Source organism: Mustela putorius, unplaced genomic scaffold (assembly GCF_011764305.1).
Source record: "Mustela putorius furo isolate JIRA1106 unplaced genomic scaffold, ASM1176430v1.1 tig00003834_pilon_pilon_pilon, whole genome shotgun sequence".
Taxonomy (NCBI): Eukaryota; Metazoa; Chordata; class Mammalia; order Carnivora; family Mustelidae; genus Mustela; species Mustela putorius.
Genome location: NW_025421987.1, coordinates 82,216,112 through 82,239,592, shown reverse-complemented (window position 1 = coordinate 82,239,592; position 23,481 = coordinate 82,216,112). Strand labels below are relative to the sequence as shown.

Here is a 23,481-nt window from a genome sequence, read left to right as displayed (position 1 = left end):
CATTTCCAAAACGAAGTCATTCCTTGCCTGCCCCGACTCATCACAAGAATTCCAGAGGAAAAAACTTCTGAAACAGATATAAATTTTTACCCCTCCCTACAAAAAGATGTTGATTAGAAAAGGATTCATTGCTGAGAAAAACATTTTCACTGGAGTCTAAAGTCCAAGTGAACAAGTACAGTAGTAATCAGCAGCATCGCCGCTACAATTCACAGTACCCACCAGTAGCCTATTTCATATTTCACACTCCTTAATTTACTGCAAACACTTCACCACTTTGTTTCCCTGTGTCTTCCCATACCATCTATGATACTTCCCTAAAAGACACAAATACATATCACACCCAGACTACAGTTACAAGACTCCTTAGAAAGAAGTCCTTAGTTTCCCCTTTTGGTGGATATGAACTATAAAAGAGAAAGTACAATTAAGCCGTAACAAAATTGATTTAGCAAAAGCAAAAGGGTTCCTAGTGAATTTAGAGCAAGTAATTAAAATCTAGGCCAAATTTCAGAATGGAAAGGAATTTAGGCTACCAGGAATTAAAAGTGCCACCATTCTTTGGGTTCCTAGCGCATTAACATCTACGATTAATAGGAACTCGAAATTTACCAATAGAATTTACAAAAAGTAAAAAACATACCTAAATGAGTTCATATGCCAAGACTCAGAACACTGTCTGGCACAGAATACATACTGCTAAGTGCTTATAAAAACATTTAAGACAGATTATTTCATCTGTTTAAGTGTTCCTATACCTCCAGATACCCCCAACCCGACCCTACATAAACTAGAAAAACATATTTAGCATACTAGAGCACCTCAAAGGAATTACATCAATTTCTTGAAAATCACAAGTTTCCTATTTCCAACAGACTCACAACACCTCCATTTGACAACTACTTCCATGTTTCATTTCACATAACATCAGGCATATTTAACAACATTAACATACTGAAAATAGACATCCAAACTCCAGTAGTGTGAAAAAAGCAACGTACAAAGAAGTAGCACTATATGATCCCACTTTCATTTTTAAAAATAGGGGACAGCCTGTGACTGACAAATACAGTGAATGGTGGTTTTTTTCTTCTCATGTAATTCCTATTTAGTCCTTTTTGGTTTTCTGTACTTTTAAAATCTTCTGGACATTTCTAAAGTATTCAACAAGACAGTATGTGTATACAATATTTCACATTTTTATGTATCAACTATATTAATGATCACAATAAAGGACTATTAATATATTATAAAGATACTAAGAGAAAAAGTAAAAGAAAAGTTTTAAAGTAATTAGCAAAAAGGAAAACAGCAACCAACACCACACAGCTCTCTGTGCCATATTCTATACAAACCAATTCAAATACACTATCATTCTTAACTCCAAAATTATTATTTTCATGGTAAGGAAACTTGAGCAAGGACACAAAGCTAAAAATGTTAAAGCTAAGACATGAATCCCAACTGACTCCAAAACTCAAGCCCTGCTATATATATTACACAGCCAATTAACAACAGAAAGACCAGCGAAACTATCAGCTAAACAGATTTTCCTAAAAGTGTATTTATTTAAAACAAAGTCACACACACAAAAAACCTTAAAATACATACCTCTACTTCATCTCCTTCACTGATTTCTTTTTTTATGTCAGGTGGTGGTGGTAATCTAACTTCATTAAATGGAACCTGGCGTTCTGGCTGCCAGCTGAAACATCAGGAAAGGAATTAATAATTTTGAAACAGATTATTCGAAAAGCCCCTAATATTTAAGCGCAGTCTACGCTTACTGTTGTATATCTGAATTAATCATTTAGCTTTCCCTAATGAAAAGCAAGCTTCATTCATATTATTCTTTTTTTTTCATTCATATTACATTCTTCCAAGTAATTAGTCTGTTAAAATTTTTGCATGACTCTTGATGAAGTTCATAAATTAACATCATAAATACTAATTATGTGTAACTGTCCAAATTACTCATCCTAAAGTAACAGTACATACAGTTTTCTAAAAATGAAATAGGCTAAGTTTATAGTAATAAATCAGACTTGAAATAATGTCACATCTACATTGTCAATAAACAGTGCAACCAACTTATTTCAAATAATCTTACAAGTATATGACTTCTCAAAGGAACAGAATTTCAGAGCTTACAGAATATTAACTTCATAATTCATGTGCACATGTACACAGAAATGCAGAAAATTACTGCTATTTTACATAACTGAATTTCAAGATTTAATTTTCTTACACAGAATTTACATTTTCTGCAATAAATATACATGTTAATATCAAAACTTGGGAAAAGCGGACTTCTATCTTTATAGCAAATATGACCAAATTAAAACAAACTTCACTACTGCTTAACTAACATTTTTCGTGTCATACTGTATAAACTGGATTGATAAAATTAAAAATTCCTCCCTATTCTAATAATATTCATATGCTTGGGAGGTACACTAGCACATAAAATATCAAATAAATTCCTATGGCTTCCAACTGAAGATGCTATGCAAAACATCAGGAAACAAGACTTTTGAGTGCTTTCTTTTCACCATTACTATTTAAATGGCAGCTGCGCAAAGACAGGAATCACCCCAACACATGTTTCTACACGCAAAGCTGCTGGGCAGATCTCTCTTCAGGCCATTCCAGAATCAGTTTGAAAGTTAAAGTTGAAGACATCTTTTGACCTTCAATTATACAGTGCTCCTTTACAACTCTTCCAAACCAAGCCCAACATACTTTCACATTTACTTGGGAAGAGAGGATTAGGAGCAGGGGAATGGGCAGGATCCCCGCTGAGTAGGGACACCCCCCCCCCCAAAGTGGACTCAAACCTAGGATTCCAGGGTCATGATCTGAGCCAAAAGCAGCCGCTTATCCGAAAGAGCTTAAGCGAATGAGCCACCAGGGTGCCCATCTTTCACATTTTTTATACAAGGCCTAGGCCCTACAACTATAAAACTGATTCTCCTAATTAATACCAAGTTTAAATTAAAGGCAGCCCAATGCAAACCAGCAGCCATTTGGAAAGCCTTCGACAACATCATTTCAACATTCTGGGATTTTAAGAATTATGCATAGTATAATCCCATTTGTGCCATCTGATTTTTGCAAAAAAATACTAATTCATGTTCATATTATGTTTTTACAAAAAAAAGTCATGCAAAAAGTAACAAGTATACTGTGGAAAGAAAAAGAGATGAAAAGTCATCAAAACTAGAACTACCTGAACTTTTAAGATCATCAAACAACCGAAGACTCCCACCCAAAAGCAAAAATCATTTTCCACTGGCAATCAGAACACCCAGAAGCAAACACGAATTTAGCACAACCAATCTTTAAGATCTCTATTGATCAAAAAATGACTTACTTGTTCTCAAAAACAACTGTGAGGGAGTCTTCATGAACATCTTTGATAAATCCCTGCAAAAAACAAAAACATTATCAAAAGCATGTCAATATCCAGTTAAACATTACATTAGGGGTACCTCATTGGCCTGGTCAGTAGAACATGCAACTTTTGATCCCAAGGTTGTAAGTTCAAGCCCCACTTTAGAGAGAGCACTTAAAAAAAGTTACATTAATTGCAAAAGCCTATATTACACATACAAACATGGAACACTGAAAAGAACCCAAAGCTTGGAATTAGGCATAATGAGCTACACATCCTCAGAAGTTACTTAGCCTCTTTAAATCTGTTTCTACATAGTGTCACCTACCCTGGAATTGGGAAAAAAAATCAATGTACATCCCTGAAACATCATAGGTATTAGTCTATACTCAAAGTGAGCAAGGCTGTCTTTAGTACTGTGACTAGGAGTTCATGCTCTTAATCAGGCTGCCAAGGTTCATATCCCAAGTTCTAGCATTTACACATTTTCCGGCATAATTTTAACTTAATGGTTCATTACAGCATCATACCTTATGGAATTACGAAAATTGTGAGATTTAATGTTCACCATACTACTTGGTGAAATTACAAATATAAATACTACACTCCGCCATTAGTAAAAAGCATTATTACATTTTGAATACTAAACTTCCATTAATTTAATTTTTCCTACCAAGTTCCCTTCCACCTTCACTTAAAAACAAAAAACAAAACAAAACAAAAAAACTACAATAAGTACATTGCCTCAAAGCCATTTTGGAATGAATGTAAAGATTTGTAATAAAAATCAGTGATGATTTTATATTCTTAAAATTAATTTTGAAACCAGTATTTTTAATCTATCTTCATTTGATACAGCTGAAACAAGCTGTTAAGATCTGACATTCAAGAAAAGAGCAAAGGACCTGAGTGTAGAGTAACTTCAAATACCTGCTCTGCCACTGTGTAACCTTGGGAGTGCAGTCCATGTAGTACTTGTATGATTACAGCTGACATTAAGTGACCCTTTATATACTGTCAAGAAGACAACCTTAGTCAAATCCTACATACTTTGAGCCACAAGGTATTCACAATAAATAATCTTCCAAGACATCTTTATCACACGAGACTCCATAATATCACTAAGAACTAGCTAAATAAACACACTTGCAGTACCTGGTTAAAACGAGGCAGAGATGAACACTTCCAGTTTACCTCATCTTCCTGTCCAAAAGTCACTTTAGTAATACTAAAGGAACTTTGATAAACCAACAATAATGACAATAAAGAGAAAAGAAAAAACTGCAACAAAACTTCAGAAATTCAGGAAACAGAAATATCAGTAATTTAAAAAACAAAGCAACAATTATTAATATTGAAATACTTACTCTATGTCAGACATTATTCTAAGCAAACAGCAAACCAAAAACTGAAACAAACACGCAGCGAAAAGAGCTGAAAAGTAAACAGATCACTACTACTACCCCAGAAAATTTAAACATAGAAACTCTTGAAAAGGAGAGGGTAATAGATGTGGCTAAATATAAAATCATTTTCCTTCATAATATAGATTCACCAATCACAAAACGTAGGTAACTAATAAAACTAAAGTCATTGCATTCTTCTCACATTTGCTACTCAATTGCATGATTTTGTATTTGGCCCTGATCTCACTTCAGCTTCAAACGTCTATCACCTGCTTTAGTTGTATGCTATGGGACATTTCAATGCAAATATCCTCATGTGAGGCTAAACACGGGATACAATCCTTCCAATAGTGCTATAGCAGTTCCTGCATGCAATTTCAGAGACAATTTTTATTCCTCTTTCTTCCCCAAAGGTAAAAATTAAGAGCTGCTATTCCAGTTCTGATTATCTGACCATGTTATAATAATGAGAGCCTGACGAATTTCTCTATTCCTAGTAGGTTCAACCACAACCACTTTCTGCAATGATTTTGATCAGCACTTTAACAGTTATGCTACCAGCAAATCTATCTCTATTAATACCCTTAACATTTGTAAGGAATATTTCAGAAACAGAATTTCCAAGTTCATGAATATGAAGTAAAACATACCTTACCATCAGAGGTTAGTCCTCTTCAGCTTTCATTAAAATTTTCTACTCCTTCACAAACAACTTTCAGAGTCTAGAATGTTTCACCAAGAAATCTTTGCCATTTCTGTATAATTTACAAAATGAGTTCCTTCAAATCAGAGCTCTAAGCCACTGGGAAATTCTACATTCTTCATTATAACAGAAACCTGTTTTTCTACCTAAATGTCAACATTTATTCAACTCTTTCCAACCCATCCCCACTTTACTTCCACCAGCAGCATCAGCTTTGTTTGGGTGCACATTTTCCAAAAACTTTAAGAAAAAATACAACTCCAGACACATACTCAAATTACTAATATCCTTCAAGCGTAAGATTAAATAGATTAGGAATGAACTCTTAGCAAAAATGCTCTAATCCCCAAACCCTAGATTCTAGGGATAATGTGCTTCTAATGGCCAGATCTCTATGAAATTGTGTCCATCTGACGCAAGACTCAGATATCACTTCTCACGGTTCTTTCTGTATGCTCGAAGTCACCAAAATGATGATACTAGGTCCCTATACACTCAAGCCCAAAAAGAGCAGGGTAAGGCACTTCCAAAATCTTTTGAATCAGGGGACAGTAAATAACAATGGTCATATTTATCTGCACAAGACAATAGCAGGGCCTTATGATTTTATGTCCCCACAACTTCTGTACCTCCTTGTGTTTTAATCCAACCTTTGGGGATTCTGTCTCTTCACAGTCACCATTCATCTTGCCCAGGACCTGTATTTCTCAGAACAAAATCTTTTACATTTCTTTTTCCTCTTCCCACATATATGCAAACATGCAAATTCCAAAACATCATTATAAGATGGTCCTTTGTATGTTTATGTGTGAAACTCTTAACTACAAAGTATCATCAATAAGAAACAGGCAATATAACACATCAAAAATGTGATCAAAATATCTTTAGAATGTTGTCCATAACAAAGCAACAAACAGAACATTACATACTAAAAACCTAGAAATGTCACAAACTGTGTGAAATGAAGGTAAGGGATGAAATAAAGAGAACAGCGAAAATCCCTAAGCTGAGTAAGTACTATTTGAAGAACTGATTTTTTTCAAAATACAGCCTTAAAAACAGTTTACTTTAACTTAATAACTCAAGGTAGCAAGTTGTGTTCTTTTGTTGTTGGTGGTGGTTTTTTGATGACAGAGAACACTACAGCTGAGAAACAGGTTTTCAGCTTGATGAGGGCAGTTTTAGAAGGAAAAAATCCTATTGGTTAAGCAGAAAGAAACATGGTATGAATTATTTCAGGAATTGAAAGACCAAGATTATAAATACAGCAATAAATAAGGACAATAACCAGGGACCCGGTCTACAGGAAAGTTACCAGATTCTAAAAATAAAATTTCTATGGGGCACATGGCTGGTTCAATCAGTAGAGCATGGGATTCTTGAACCTCAGGACTGTGAGTTCAAGCCCCACACGGGGCATAAAGCTTACTTTAAAAAATAAAAAAATTTTTTTTTAAATTCATTTACAGACCTTCCAGAGCCCTCATTTTAGTGAAAGGAAAGCTAAAACCACATGTATCTACATAACCCCCAAATTCACCACCTAGGAGGCTATAAATGCGGATTTAAACACTCATCTCTCTGGAGCTCTTCTCAGTAACTCTTTTTCAATCAGATGATAAAGTGCTTTTCCTGATTTGTACTTTTAAATTCCAAAAGGCTAATTTTAGTAGCAATACTAATTTGAAGAAATAAAAGCATCTTTCCTAAAAACCCTTTTTAAAACAAAGTTCTTGGTGGGGGGGGGGGTGCTCAATATACACTTCACGACTGGAAAGGCAAGATATTACCCAAAAGACGCTCAAAATAAAACAAAATTTTAGTGTTTAAAACCAATTTATCAAAAGCCCTTGCTTTGAACTGTGATTTACAAATCCAAGAAGATGCATGAATCCTTTCTTTAAGAGAACTTTCCCACTAAATCACTAAGAACACACCTTAATCCAGAAAAATTCCTTTGACTGCAAGGTAACTGTCCTTTCAAATAAATCCAGCCATTTCTTTAAATTTCTCAAAAACCCACTAGTAATGGCAACTCATTACATCACAAAATTTACATTCCTTATCAAAAGGAAAACAAACTCAAACACCTTAATACTCAGCACACCACCCAGAACCAGACAACTTGAATCCTTGATTTAAACTAAGGTTTTAGACTGGAAACCCAGATCCAAAACCTAAGATTTAGGCCCTGAAAATTCTTTTTTTTCCCCAAAGATTTTATTTCTTTGGAGAGGGAGAGAGGGAAGGGGACAGGAAGAAGGAAACTCCCTGCGGAGCAGGGAGCCTGAGGCGGGACTCCAACCTAGGTCGGTGGGATCATGACCTGAGTCCAAAGCAGATGCTTAACCTACTGAGCCACCTCAAAATTCTTCTCAGAAGAGTTTACTGAGACGCCAGACTCAAGTAGTAAAAGCAAAAGGATCCATCAAAAGTCTCTAGTTCACACTTATTCTCATAAGCAAAAGGTAAAAAGTTCTCACACAGCACTCCTCTTTCAAAATATTCTTATATAAGATTCACTCTACCTTTAATATTTCTATCAAAGTTTTTCTCTCTGAAGTCTTTCTAAAACTTTCATGAAATTTTAAAATTTCATTTGATGACTTAATTACTGAGGCAAACTTGACAAAAATACTGTAGTTCTAAAAATATGCGGACTAAATAAATTCTCCATAAAGACACTGGGCTCAGTTTGTTAAACTCTGTTTCCTCTAAATGGGCTACCTCTCCGTTTTCCCCAGCTGTATCAGTTACCGTTGTGAATAAAAATTATTATGAAAACCCAAAGGGCACCTGGGTGGCACAGTTGGTTAAGCAACTGCTTCGGCTCAGGTCATGATCCTGAAGTCCTGGGATCAAATGCCACAATGGGCTCCCAGCTCCGTGGGGAGTCTGCTTCTCCCTCTGACCACCTTCTTTCTCTCATGAGCTCTCTTACTCTCAAATAAATAAATAAATAAATCTATCTTTAAAAAGAAAGACAGGAAGGAAGGAAGGGAGCGAGGAAGGAAAACAACCCAAGAGAAAAGAAAAGTTACTAGCATAATTTATGCAAAATTCACCTCAGGTCCTTCCATGCACCCCTCCTTCCTCCTCCCAAGAACTGCCACTGGAGATCTCATTATCACTTGTTATCCTTTGATCAAGTATCCATTTTATTTACTGATTTCATCCGTTGGCCCCAGCCTACCTTCCCAGCCCAATTTGTTAGATACTAAATTTAGTAATTTAGCATTCCTGAAATCAAGATACTTCTTACAAACTGATAGCAAATCTTAGAGAACACCAGATAACCACATAGCAATCAGGGTATAAATGTCACTGTTCAAGCCTGTTCAAACTTGGTTTGCTTGCAATTTTCTGTAGCACTTGACTGCAACCTCCTGACACTTCATTCAGCAAACCAATGAAGGCCAATTTTAGGAAGGATTAAGGTTTCTTACCAGAAGGTTGTTCTGTTGACACCTTCTGATAAAACCAAGAAAGCACCAGCACCAAAACTTGCAGAGTGGATGAAAATTCTTGCAAGAAAATCCTGGAGATAATAGAGAGCTCTTTTAAAGTATGCTTACAATATCAATGCTCTCCATGACACTGAGGAATATACTGTAAGAAGAAACACTATCACCTGAATGTGAAGATGTTTTCTCCAATTTATTTTGTTTATATCTTCTATTTTATTCATGCAAGCATTTATAAGACATCTTTCAGGGAATCCTGGAAGGATGGCTCAGTTGGTGGAGCATGCGGCTCTTATCTCAGGGTCCTATTTCTGAGCCCAGCTGACTGTAGAGATTACTTAGAAGATCTTAAAAATAACGGTATCTTTTGATAAGTATGAAATACCACTCAGATTAACTGACAACACTTCTTAGTGTCTCTCAGAACTAATACCACTTTAGATGAAACTATACAAGATCTTCCACTAACTTCCCAAATCTGTATAGAAAACTAACCTATTCCTTAGACTCTAAACCGCAATTTAAACTGTAGAGACACCTCTGTCATTGGCTCACTTTCATACCTCAAATCAAACATGTCAAAAATCAGAATCGTCTTTTGTCCTGCTTTGCACTCTACAGGTTACGATCCACTTGACAAGAGTAAAAATAAAATAAAATTGAATACAGCACAGTATATTTTAACCAGGCTTCTAAGAGAATACAGCCCAATCACTAAGGCATTCACAATGGGTAACGAACTAACTTCTCTTCCATGGATCTAGAATGGTACTAGCTAAATGAACTATTGAGGAAATAATGCTTCTGTGTAATAATTTGAATGAGACACCCTATTATGCTAAGAAATTTAGAGGTTCCTAGCACAGATGATTGTCATTGTCCAAGTAATTTTGTACATGTCTCAATTTGCAAAAGGAATCAAAGCTTCTTAAACTAATGTATACCAAGACACTCAAGTGCCAAAAGTACTTAAAGCTACTCCTCTCCCCAAAAATACCATGAGAAATCTTCTTCCTGGTGCTCTTATATCAAGCAATGTAAATAATTTACAATTAAACATTTTATGTTATGTTCCTGGACTGTGTATTCAAGTAACAGATACATTAAGAACTCATTAGGGAAGGGGAAAAAAAAATCTCACTAAGGTACAATAGTTTCACTGTTAAGATTGGGTCTCAGATCCACTACTTAGTATGTGATAGGTAAAACAAGAGGGCTAAAGGCAGTTAAGGTAAGGATAATAAAACTCCTAACTGGCTGTATTCTTGCCACAAAGCAAGTCACAATGTCCTCCTTCAAGGAATCTCTACATTCTTTCCGGAGCACTCCAGAGACTTTCTGGAGCAATTCTCAGGAGGCTCTATCAACCCTGAATGAGACTGAGCTTTCCTGGATGCTGGGCATCCTCCTCCTAATTCCCTCACGTGCAAAAACAAAACAAACCCGAAAACAATTTTTTTTAAATACACATTAGTAGCACATTTGCCTAAATATTAAAAAATAATTCGTATAGTGAAGATAAAATAAATAAAAACACAAGAAAATTTAAGAAATTCTATGTATAAAGATGACACATGCTGCATTTAACCAGGACTGGAAACCCTGGAGCCCTGATAGGAAAAAAGAACAGTTCACTATGTAAAAAATAAAACTTCTCTATGACCAGAGATACCAAAAAGTCGACAGGTATTAAATGAGAAAGGGCACTCAAATGAGTCCTAAGAGGTCTCAAAAAGTGACAAAAGACATTCAATAGGAAAACAGGCAAACAATTTATGGAAAAGCAAATCAAAATGCCCAACATACATTAAAATTCACAAGAGGGAATCTAAAATCTGCAAATGAAAGTTCCACTGAGAAAATCATTTATATCCAACCGAACAGCCAAAATTAAAGATTACAGAACCCATTTTCTGGCAAAGATGTACAGAACAGCTTTTATATTTATTGACAGAGAAAACAGGAAGGGTTAAGCCTTTTGGGAAGTAATGTGCACGCTCTCAAATAAGTAAATTAGAATCTTAAAAAGTTTAATTTAAAAAATATAAATAAATTACACTTCAAGGGGAAACAGCCAAAACACAATCCTATTTTATAGGGCAGTGATGGAAAAAAACCTTCATGTGTATATGAATATGTACCTATGTACCATACAATTGAATGCAGAGAAAAATCTAGTAGGGTGTATACCTGGCTATAAACCCTATCTGAAATGGAGTGGGAATGAGAGAAGAGTACGTGGCAAAGGGGAACAAGGAAAAAAAGGGGAAAACTTTACAACAAAGCAACTTCATGAACACTTAATGCCTACATGTTAAAATTACACAAGTGCCTACGTATGCATATTCTTTAAAAGAACTGAGATATATCCTAAAGCATTCTATCAACCAGCACCACACATATACAGCACCACTTTGTTATCTTTTTTAATTTTTCCATCTCTAGGGATCTCAAATCTACATTCTAATTAACAAACTGGTTTGTTTGATGCCTACACCACCTACAAGATTTGAATTGAAATTTGATTCCAATAACAAGCACAAATATTTAAGACTAATACTACAATCAAATTTCTTAACTTCAAGCAGTACTTTTTTTGAAGACCTACACAAATCAATCTACAAGTGGAAGTCATTGCAAATCAATGGACAAATGTTCTCCAAGTAAAGTCCAGAAATTTACTGATTACGTTAGAAAAGTTACTGCATTATGGAGTAAGTTCTAACATGGGAAAAAATTCCAAGTCCACCTTCAGCATTCACTAATATTGAACATTTAACTATTCTGAGCTTTAAAAAATGACAATGAAGATATGAAGATTTCATAAGAATGCGTAAGTAGCTACTAACACTTGTACATCAATGTTCTTGGCTTGTTAATTTCACATATCCAGCAGTTCTTGAAATGGAATTACGTAATGGTTCCACATAGCCACCTGAAACTATTATGACTTTCCAGTTGCAAAGGGCTGAAGTTACCCATAGTTCTATGTATCTGTAAAGTTCTGTGACAACACCAAAACTCGACAGGGTCCATATATTAATAGCTAAAAAGAATTTTTCAACTGCGTAAATTAGAATCAAAAATGAAGTTAATTTTGAATGTATGCCATTATATTACCTAAAATTAAAAACAAATCAGTGTGTCCCAAAGCCAAGAATGAGATATTCAGCTGTTCATTCAACGAACATGTACAGAAGCCCTACTATACACTAAAGACACATAACAAGCCACTGGAAAATTTAAGACTTGAAAAACATCCTATAATCTGAAAACTTTCATATAAAAGCAAAAAGTTACAAAATGGAAAGAAAGGTTTTACTATTGATTAATAAGCCCTGTAAGAAATGCAGAGATACAGAAAGCCTGAGTCTTGATCCTGAAGAAATCAACAGCGCATGCATGCCATGTTCATCTGCCAAAAATAACTATAAACTTCATCAATTAATACTGGAAGGGACCTCTACTCATTCTCCCAAAAAAGCTTGGCAAAAAATGCTGAGGCTAAAGTAAAGGAAACAAGTTAAAACAACTGATATTTAACTAAGATTCAATGCTGTCTCAGTTTTGCCACTGCTATCAGCATCTTTTAATGTAAGACAAACTATAAAGTTGTATGTATAAATAATATATATTTGAATCAACAAAGCAATCCTTTGTATTCATTTTGTTCTGCTTTATGAAGACTTGATATTAGAAAATTTAACAGATCAAAGTCTCTTACTACTAATAAACATCTGCCAGATAATATTCTAAAGCCTTTAAATACGCAATACTATGTGGCAAGATTACCCAGAGGTGCCTCATCATAAGAATATTTGAAAAAGGGGCGCTTGGGTGCCTCAGTGGGTTAAACCCTCTGCCTTCGGCTCTGGTCATGATCTCAGGGGCCTGGGATTGAGCCCCGCATCGCATCAGGCTCTCTGCTCAGCGGGGAGCCTGCTTCCCTTCTTCTCTGCCTGCTTCTCTGCCTACTTGTGATCTGTCAAATAAATAAATAAAATCTTAAAAAAAAAAGTATTTGAAAGTTCCATATACAATGACCCTGGAACAACACAGGAGATAGGGGTACCCACCCCAACACAACTAAAAATCCACATTTAACATCTGGGCCCCCCAAAACGTAATACTAATAGCCTACTGATGACCAGAAGCATTACCAATTACATAAACAACCTATCAACACATATATATAGTATTCTTCCAGTAAAGCCAGGAAAAAATGGTAAAATCATTGACAAAAATACATTTATACATATAAGCAGATTCATGTAGTTTAAACCTACATGTTGTTAAATGGTCAAAATGCATATGCATACACAAGAGCATTTCAAGTATTTCCCAAAATACTTTCCAGAGCAAGCAATATGAGGCTAGCAACTGAGAATAGCATTTTTTAAAAACTGTCTAGGGGCACCTGGGGGACTCAATCTTAAGCGTCTGCCTTTGGCTCAGGTCATGATCCCAGAATCCTGGGACTGAGCCCAAAGTCAGGCTCCTTGCTCAGCCTGCTTCTCCCTCTCCCACTCCCCCTGCTGGTGTCCCCTCTCTCACTCTGTCAAAAAAAATAAATAAATCATTTAAAAGAAGGCAAAATCATTACATTGTTAATAAATAAATGCCTAGCATAAATTATAATTTGAAGGGGCGCCTGGGTGGCTCAGTGGGTTAAGCCTCTGCCTTCAGCTCAGGTCATAATCCCAGGGTCTTGGGCTAGAGCCCCGCATCAGGCTCCCTGCTCAGCCTGCTTCTCTCTCTCTCTCTCTCTCTCTGCCTGCCTCTCTGCCTACTTGTGATCTGTCAAATAAATAAATAAAATCTTTAAAAAAAAAATTAATCTGAAGCATATACCTAGTTTTAAGCATATACCATATTCAAATAAGAAAAAAAAAGATTAAATTCAATAATAATTTTGTTTAATCCAACATATTCAAAATACTTTAACAGGTAATCCCATTTTAAAATTGTTTTACGTTCTTTTTTTCCATACTAACTCTTTGAAATCCAGTATAGGTTTTACAATTAAAGCACATCTCAATTCACACTAGCACATTTCACTCGCGGCTAGTGGCTACCACATTGAAAAGAACAGATTTTTATCAAGTGAAGACACAGATCAAATCACTTCTCCAAGAATCCTCCCAATCAGTTCTCTTTATTCCAACTGTATTAACACCTTATTAGGAATAGTATGTAATTAATAACTTCAGAAGCCATACATTTAAACTTAAAAAAGAAAATCACTTGGAAGGAGGAAAAAAGGGCCCTGGCAGGCCGAAAGGCTCAAAGGATGAGGAAGATAATAATGATAAGGAAGATGAACAGCTATCTTGTAATGTGAGGAATGTGTACGTATATTTAGAAAATTGTTCTGCTAAGAATGTGTATTGAAGTGCAGCTCAGTATTAGCTTCAGTATACAACTGTTCAGATTTTTGTACGGCTGACAGGACTCTTTTTAGAGAAAATATATATATTTTTTAAACCCAGGTTGTTGGGGCACCTGGATGGTACAGTCATCATGCATCTGACTCTTGGTTTCAGCTTAGGTCATGATCTCAGGATCCTGGGATCTAGCCCCCCCATCCGGCTCAGCAAGGAATCCACTTGAGATTCTCTCTTCTCCCTCTGCCCCTCCCACTCATGCATAGCTTGCTCCCTCTTAAAATAAGTAAATCTTCAAAAAATAAAAAATAAAAATGGAGATTGCAAATTTAGAAGGGCTCCTATAGTTAAGATTTTAAAGCTTCTGATGTTGAATGTTTCTAAATATTTAGCAGTTTTCTTAATTTCTTGACTTGTGTACTGCAGCACAGCAAACTTGTAGGATTACCATCAATAGTAAATTTTCAGTTTTTTAGAATGTTGCATTTGGGGTTTTTTTTTAACATATGTATTTTAAAAAGTCATATTTTACTGAAGTCTGAAAAACCAATCTGAACCTTGAATCAGTCTATTAATTTTATGGATCTAGATTCACTTGGCCTCAGTTTCCTCAATTGCTGTTAACATCACCTCTCCTTCACTGTGATTCTGAAAACTAAATGAGATAAATTCATATAAAGTACTTGCACAGTCTAATACGTACCTGAGTGCTCAATAAGTAATAGCTTTCTTAGAACTAGACAGGACCTTAAGCAACAGAACCTAGCAGATACTACCACTAGATAAATTGTTAAAAGCAATCAAACTGCCTAATACTGCAGATGAAAGAAAAAAAGGGTCTTATGACCCCCTAGTTCAAGAATTAGGATCACTCATGGAACACGTATCACCCTTTTGACTATTAAAAAAAAAAAAAAAATGGGTGGCTCAATCGGTTAAGCCTATTAAATGACTTCATGACTTTGGCTCAACTCATGACCCCAGGGTCCTGGGATGGGGATCCTACTTCTCCCTCTCCCCATCTCTGCTTGTGTTCTCTCACATTACCTCTCTCTTTAAAAAATGAATAAAATCCTAAAACAAAACAAAAGGCACGCTAGTTTGGGGTACCAGGCTGGCTCAGTCAGAAGAACCCGCAAGTCTTGATCTCAGGGTCAAGAGTCTGAGTCCCATGATGGGTGCAGAGATAACTAAAAATAAATGAATAAAACTTACGAAAATAAAAATAAAAACCTAGTGTGTTACATCCTTAACATTGTGGTAGAGAACATGCTTCTTGAATTATCAAGTGTTTGCTTTATCTTTTTTTTTTTTTAAGATTTTATTTATTTGAGAGAGAGAACAAGCAGCAAGGAGGAACAGAGAGGGAGGAGGAGAAGCAGGCTCCCTGCTGAGAAGGGAGCCCAAAAAAGGGGCTGGATCCCAAGACTCTGATATCATGAACTGAGCCAAAAGCACTTAACAGACTTAGCCACCCATGCACCCTGCCCTGTCTTTGTGAAAAAGTACTTATGTATATGCCCACTACTCTGAGATTTCCTTTGAAGAACCTTAATGCTATACTAAATTAGGCACTGGAAATGAGAAGTCCTCGAGTTAAATCTCATTTCAGCTCCACTGTATGTATGGATAAGTTACTTGTTACTGTCAGTTTCCTAGTATATGAAATGGGAATAAAAACACCTATATCATGGAGTTTTTGAAAGAACAAAATCAGAAAATACTAGTATAAGCTTCATAGACTAACAAGGAACAGACACAGTAAACTATTATCTTACAAAATGCACACAGACATATGATGTTACAAGAAACATACAAGTGCATGAAAATATGGAAGAAAGCATGTTTTAAGTACATAAAGCCAAGGCCTTGACAATATATATCTCTAGGTAGATAAAAAATATTTTTCATTTTTGTTTTCAGATTTTTCTTACATATTGCCTTTATAATATAAAAATAAGATTACAAAAAAGTATAATTTCTAAAAATTGACTTCTTCAGTTAAATCTTAGTTCTTTTATGTTTTTATAAAAGCACATTTTAAAACATGAATGATTAGGGCGATCTTTGGAATTCCCATTGTGGACTCCCCATACATACAGTATTAAATCTTTTGCCCAAAAACAATTTTCAATTAAAAAATGTACAGCTGGGGGCGCCTGGGTGGCTCAGTGGGTTAAGACTCTGCCTTTGGCTCAGGTCATAATCCCAGGGTCCTGGGATGGAGCCCCATGTTGGGCTCTCTGCTCAGCAGGGAGCCTGCTTCCCTCTCCCCGTCTGCCTGCTTCCCTCTCCCCGTCTGCCTGCTTCCCTCTCCCCGTCTGCCTGCTTCCCTCTCCCCGTCTGCCTGCTTCCCTCTCCCCGTCTGCCTGCTTCCCTCTCCCCGTCTGCCTGCTTCTCTGCCTACTTGTGGTCTCTCTTTCTGTCAGATAGATAGATAAAATCTTTAAAAAAAAAAAAAATGTACAACTGGGAATTATCTTTAAAATACGTGGAAATGTGTTTTTAACTTAACAGTGTCCCTAATATTAAAGCAACCACCATCTATCTTTTCCTCAATTAATCTGCACAAAGAAATCAATATTCAGCACGAACTTTGAAAACTCAGTACTCTCAAGAAATTCCTCTACTAAAATTCTATCGGTCATCATTAATACTAATAAACCTACTGCATAATTGAATTATTCTCAAATTTCATTTTAATATCAAAGTAACAGGAAATTTTGGAAATACTGTAGCACTCTGAAATTTGTAATCAGTCAAAGAAATTGCAGAGCTCTGAAAATAATCCTGTCTTTTTTTTTTTTAACTTTTTTATTTATTTGACAGAGATCACAAGTAGGCAGAGAGGCAGGCAGAGAGAGAGGAGGACTCGCTGGCTCCCCGCTGAGCAGAGAGCCCGCACGATGCGGGGCTGGATCCCTGGGTCCTGAGATCATGACCTGAGCCAAAGGCAGAGGCTTTAACCCACTGAGCCACCCAGGTGCCCCTGAAAGTAATCCTGTCTTCTACAGAAGGCCTGAAATTTCACTCAGCCAACTCAGAGATTACACATTTCCTTGGAACACCATGGAAACTTTCCTCTGTATCAGCCAGAAATTGAGGGACTTACTTTCAACCTCTACTTAAATTATATTCTGCCCATGGCTATGCAAGTTGGAATGCTATTACAAAGTCAGTATCATACATATCAGTTGCTAAGCATTTTAATGACTCCAAATGGGCAGAGGGTTTTGGGGGGATAACTGAAATGTTCTACAGTAAGGTTATGGTAATGGTCACCCAACTCTATAAATACACTAACAACCATAAAATGTAAATTCTTTCTTAAATAAAAGCACTTTCAATGGCCAATAGAATAAACCCTAAGATGCCTCACTCTAGGTAGAAAAGGCTATAAACAAATTTTTATATAAAATTATATCCCCTATCAAGTACTTAACATCGCTTCCCAATTCCCAAAGATTTAGAAGCTGAGGAGCGAAGAGAAGCACATCAAGCTTTTACCTCCTTAACAAACTATAGATTCACTGTTTAAAAAAAAAAAAAAGAAAAGAAAACATAGTATTTTTTTTGAACCATCCTAATTTTAGGTCACATCTTCTTTTAGCTTTTCACTGGTTCCAATTAATTTGTAAGAAGTTTCAGTTCCACCAGAGTATCTTTAATAAATGTCTACAGAGTACTGCCTCAAGGCATAATGATACAGGCTACTAAACCCATGATTTTGAAATTCTATTGCGATTAGCATTTACAGCTGTGTCTGTATATGGGGGAAGGGAAGAAAAGAAGGAAAATCAGAATCACCTGCACACTGAAGAACACCACCGAAAGAATAAACCAAAATGTTAACAGCTGTTATTCAAAGACAACTTTTCTTTCCAAAATGCCCTCACTGACCACTATTATTGTTTAAATTAGAGGATTTTACTTAAAATTAAATTGCTGCTATGCTAAATGAAAGAAGCCAGACTCAAAACACTCAGCACACTCTATGAATGGGGACAGGAAAACGCTCTAGGATCTGAGGGTGAGTACGTACAAAGGTACGTAAGAGAAATTTGGGGAACAGTGGAACTCTTTGATCTCCATCGTGTTGGGGGTTGTTACACATGTACCAAGGCTCATGTAATTATGTACCAGAAAAGGTAAATTTTACCACATGCAAATTAATCTAAAAAATCCATGTAGTTAAAAATAATTGTGCAGTAAATCAATTTTTTTCCAAGTGAGCAAGCAGTTCCACAGGATTAAAAAATTGGGGATATGAACGAACTCAAACCCTTCATTTTACAGAAAATATATGTTCAGGCACGCACAGATAAATACATGGGGATTCAGTTTACCATTACCTAACTTCAAATCCAGGGCTCCTCCCACCTCACCATTCTCCCTCTTCCAGAGTTCTGAAGACCCCAGTTTCCACAATGTGCAAGTGGATTATGGTAGGACATAAAATTCCTAACGTTCAAGTGCAATTATTTTAGTACAATGTGGCTAGGATCCCTCCCAACCTTTGCCAAAGTATACCTTTCTTTGTGAAGTAAAAATTAGTCCACTCAAAGTCTAGGTAGACTCAAACAGATCTGCAGAGTAAGGATAAGGATCAACAATACTTCAGAGTTCCAAAACAAGGACATTCACTGTGAATTTGATTAAAAAACGAAACATAACAAAAAAGGGAAAACAAACAAACAAACAAACACCCACACCAGAGCACCTGGGTGACTCAAGTCAGTTAAGGGTCTCCCTTCAGCTCAGATCCCTGGGTCCTAGGATGGAGCCCCCTGCCGTCCTCCCTGTCTCCTTCTCCCTCTCCCTCTCTCCCCACTCATGCTCTCTCACTCTCAAAGTAAAATTAAAAAAAAAAAAAAAATGCTGTAAACAATCTTAAGACTTTCAAGCTGATAACCTTAAATAATCTTACAAAATAAAAATAAGAAATAAGTATTTTCTATAGCGATCAACACCAATACTTGACTAAAAAAGGAATCTTCTACCATCCACATGCTACGAAATAGCTAAAGGCAAAAAAATTTTATTTTTCAATTTCCTAGAGGAGGGGGAAAAAAAGCATACATCCATTACACAACTGTATCACCATACAGTGGGAATATGAAACTTTTCCACGGGGGGCAGTGTGCAAAAATGATGAACCTTACCTACCCTGGACAGCAAAAGTATGGCAAGCCCATTTTTTGTGCATCGTGCCACAACTGTATCTGGGCTCAGAGAAGTCAACTACTAGGTTTCAATAAGAAGTCAATGAAGTATCTACTCAAATTTCACTTAGATCTTTTGACACCAAATATTAAATCTATATCCAGTCAAGCAAAAAGCCTCCTTTCCACCAGGCAGTCACTGTTTTTACTTTGCTGACCACCTAAGGCAACTGGTAAAAAGCTTAGGGAGATCCTTTTAGACGCCAAATGTGACTCCCCACCATGCTATCACCACGTGACAGCATGTATGACCAAATCCATACAGCTTATCAGTAACCTACAAAACGAAAACAACACTAACAAGAGGAAATTACGACCACCAAATAAAATAAATCCCGTGGGACAAAAGGTAGGCTGAAATGAAACCCAGAGAGAATATATTCTGAGTACACACAATACTCTTGTATTAAGAGAGGCCCTTCATAAAAATAGCCAGGACTCTCAAACATTTGAGATCCTGGCTTACTTAGTAAGATTGACTGACAGACACAGCTGGGGAGATTTTGTATTGATCTTGTAACATACTTTTGGAGAAAAAAATCAGGACAAGGAACAGTTACAATGGCAAAACTAAACTGAAAGGATTTCATTTTCAGTAATGTGACACCCCCCTCCCTTACATTGGAAGCCCCGACTGAATTCCTCTACTCTCGAATTCCTCTTCTGTTTTCCAATCCCCATCCCATAATAATGCATCTCCCGGTGCAAACAAACAAAAAACCTCGTGGGGAAGAAACAAAAAGCAACAATTCCCTCCAAAAACACTGAATAACTAATATAAAAAAATTAGTCACCTCCCCAGCAGTCTCCCTGATCGATTTCATTTTTTCAATCTTACTTTAAAGCCTTTAACTCTAGCCTTTTCTTCCGTAATAAAGGGGCTAAGGCGCCGCCCAATTTCCCAGGCCGCAAAAATATTTCAACCCGCCACCTTGGGTTTTCTAGTTTTCTCTTCGATTCAACCCTCAATTCGGAACCCGCTTCGCAGTCAGACACTAAAGTTTATTAGCCCCAGACCCTAATACAAAGGTGAATTCTTAAGATTCCGCGACACACCCCCCCCCCCCGCAAAGGGGTGGGGAGGGGTCGGAGCAGCGGGCCGAGGCGCTCCCGCTCGGCCCAGTCCGAGGGGCGGGGGAGCGGCTGTGACCACACAATCCCACCACCTCCTTTCACGACTCCCCAACCTCCCGGCGCTCAGGCCTGCTCCCAGGGAGCTCCTCGCCGCCCCGCAGCGACTCGGCTTCTTCTCACCGGCCCACCAAGGGCCGCACTAGCATCCAAAAATAAGGTTCATAAGTAGGAAAACGCAAGAGGTGTCCGACGTGTTGTTTCAAAACATAACGGAGCCCTGGCCCCCGAGACCGTTAAACCGCGCGGGTGGAAGGGGGAGAAGCGAGGAAGCCAGCAGCCCCGGCTTCGGCCTGGCCGCCCTTTTCGACTCCAAACCTCATTCTTTGGGACCACCAGCCCTCCCCCAAACCTGCCTTAGCCCCCAGAACACCCGACAAAGCGGCAACAGGGTCAATACCTTGTAGAAAGCCCCGTTGGAGCCGCGAACCTCCACCGTCAGCTCCGCCATGTTGGAACCGCAAAGGCCGCTGGGAAGAGATTCTAGAAACTTTCCAACCAGAGGGGAGGAGGGGGGAGGGGCGTAAAGGAGGCGGGGGAGGGGCGGGGAAAACAGGGCGGGGACTGGGATCCCCCGCCCCACACCCCTGGAGTCTCACAGTGCAACCCCGACTCACCCACTGGGGTCCCTCCACTCCTTACATCACTGGTCGTGGGCTCCGCCCGCCGCTGCCAACGCCCCGTTCGCCTCCCGACACAATCGCCAGACCTTTGCTTACCCGCCCCTACGTCCCCGCCCTCCAGTACCCACAGCTTCCTGGCCCCAGCCGGTGGGTACCTCCAGCCGCCCCGGCGTGAACTGCCCGCAGGCCGTCTGCCCCACGCGTCGGCTCTCCGCGGCGCTCGGGCATTCTGCCCCTAAACTTCTGGCAAGCGCTGGCAGCCCCGGACTAGCTTCGTTATCTAGGGAAGAGCAAGTTTGGGGGCTCCAGTTGCCCACTGGGACAGCCTTTGGGCGGGAGAGGGAGCTTAAAAATGTACACACTGTGTCCCCCAAATTCTTTCACCTCGCTGTTTTTTATTTGAATCGGTGGCCTTCTCTTCACTCAAATTCACAGTCCCACGCCTCCTCACACAGTTCGCTGGAGCCCTCTCCCCACCTGTTAACATTTCAACTGATTAAAGTCAGGCTTAAGTATTGAAGCTAGTTTTTTCACACGGTTTACAACTTGCATGAGAGTTTGCGTTAATACCCATTGTTAGAAGTAGTCAGGGAAACTTGGTACTGAGCTGGACACCACGTTTTCCCCTTCGGCAACGCCTGTAAACTTCCACGAAAAGGATCAAAGCAGAATCATCTTGTATGGCTTTCTACCAAGCATTATGTCGGAGATAGTTTGAATATCTATTCTAACAATACCAAAATCTTTTCCCAAAGTAAGGCCTTTGGAAAAAATGTTAAGTCTCTTTGATGTTGATGTTTTATCACCATTTTGACAGAAAAATTCTTTTAAAAAATCTTTGCTGGCGCCGTATACTCAGAGAATTGTCCATGGGTCCAGCCCTTCTGAGGACACGGGGTCCTAAAAATAACGTACATAACGTCTCATCAACACATCTACATCTCCAAAGGTTCAGAAGGAAAACAGTCCGCAACAGTGTTCAGTATTGTTTTGCTATGTATATAAAATGATCTTTTTAAAATGTTGATTATGGTGAGGAAAATGTAAACAAACAATTCCTTCAATGAGTTAAGGCCACCATTTGTTAAGAACTTTATCTGTCCAACACTTTAGATACCATCTTATTATGATCCTTCAGAATTACAATGCCCTAGTTTGCTTTTTATTCCAACAGCTTTATTGAGATATAATTCACATACCAGCATTTCATCCACTTAAAGTGTCCAACAGGTTTTAGTACATTTACAGAGCTGTGCGACTACCACCACTAACAATTTTAGAACATTTTCCTCAGTCCGAAAAGAATTCCTGTACCTGTGGGCAGTCCCTCCATTTCACTCACGCCCAGGCTCTATACAATCACTAACCTACTTTCTGTCTATAGATTTGCTTAGTCCAGACATTTCAAATACATGAATAAGTCATACAGTATGTGGTCTTTTATAACAGTTTTTTCAGTTAGCATAGTCTTTTCAAGATTCATCCATGTTGTAGCATGTTACTACTTATTCCTTTTTATTGTCAAATATACCATTGCATGGATATGTAACATCATTCTATTAATTCATTCATCTTTTGATAGACATTGAGTTGTCTACATTTTTTGGCTATTAGGAATAATACGGCAATGAAGATTCCTGTACAAGTTATTGTAAACAGATGTATGTTTTCATTCTCTTAGGTATATACTTAGAATTGAAATTGCTGGTTCATATTGATGCAGCAGGCTGGGACCAGCCAAGAGGGTCCTTGGCTTCACACTGGATGGAAATCAAACATGAGCCAGCAGGAAGTAAAAGCAGAGTTTATTGAAGATAAAGAGAAAGCAATTAACAGAGTGAGTGTCTAGGAGACTCAGACAGGAAAGGAGGGAGTCTCATTTTTGTTTGGAGCTTGGGGGAAGGGGGTGGTTTGCTGAGGGCAGAGTCGGGTGTATCTGCCTCTCAGGCATCCAGGAACCTGTTAGAACAAAGACAAGGCCCAGGTGTCATTCCTTGGAGTTAGGGGGTCTTGCATTCAGATGTCTAGCTCCAGTGGTCTAGAATGCTCATTAGGATAGCTTCCCTGGTCCTTCTTTAGATGCCGTTTATTCTAGAGAACAATTAACTCCTTGTCCTTTACAAAGAGGATAGATGCTGTTTATAAGACATGTGT

At 37.9% G+C, this 23,481-nt stretch overlaps 1 protein-coding gene across 5 annotated transcripts in view; it reads right to left on the bottom strand.

Moving 5' to 3' along the window:
• FXR1 (FMR1 autosomal homolog 1) overlaps window positions 1-21,304 on the bottom strand; it is a 58,331-nt gene extending 37,027 nt beyond the window's left edge. For 2 of the 5 annotated variants that reach the window (XM_004745073.3, XM_004745074.3), the window contains exons 1-3: window positions 21,105-21,302; window positions 3,374-3,426; window positions 1,612-1,705 (exon numbers count right to left, since the gene is read on the bottom strand). In XM_004745073.3, the coding sequence (XP_004745130.1) occupies window positions 1,612-1,705; window positions 3,374-3,426; window positions 21,105-21,155 (198 nt within the window). In that variant the 5' untranslated portion in view covers window positions 21,156-21,302. Of the gene's footprint in view, window positions 1-1,611; window positions 1,706-3,373; window positions 3,427-21,104 lie in introns of all 5 variants that reach the window. The other 3 variants (XM_004745076.3, XM_004745075.3, XM_004745072.3) reach the window with 2 other exon arrangements.
• Window positions 21,305-23,481: the final 2,177 nt, after the last annotated feature.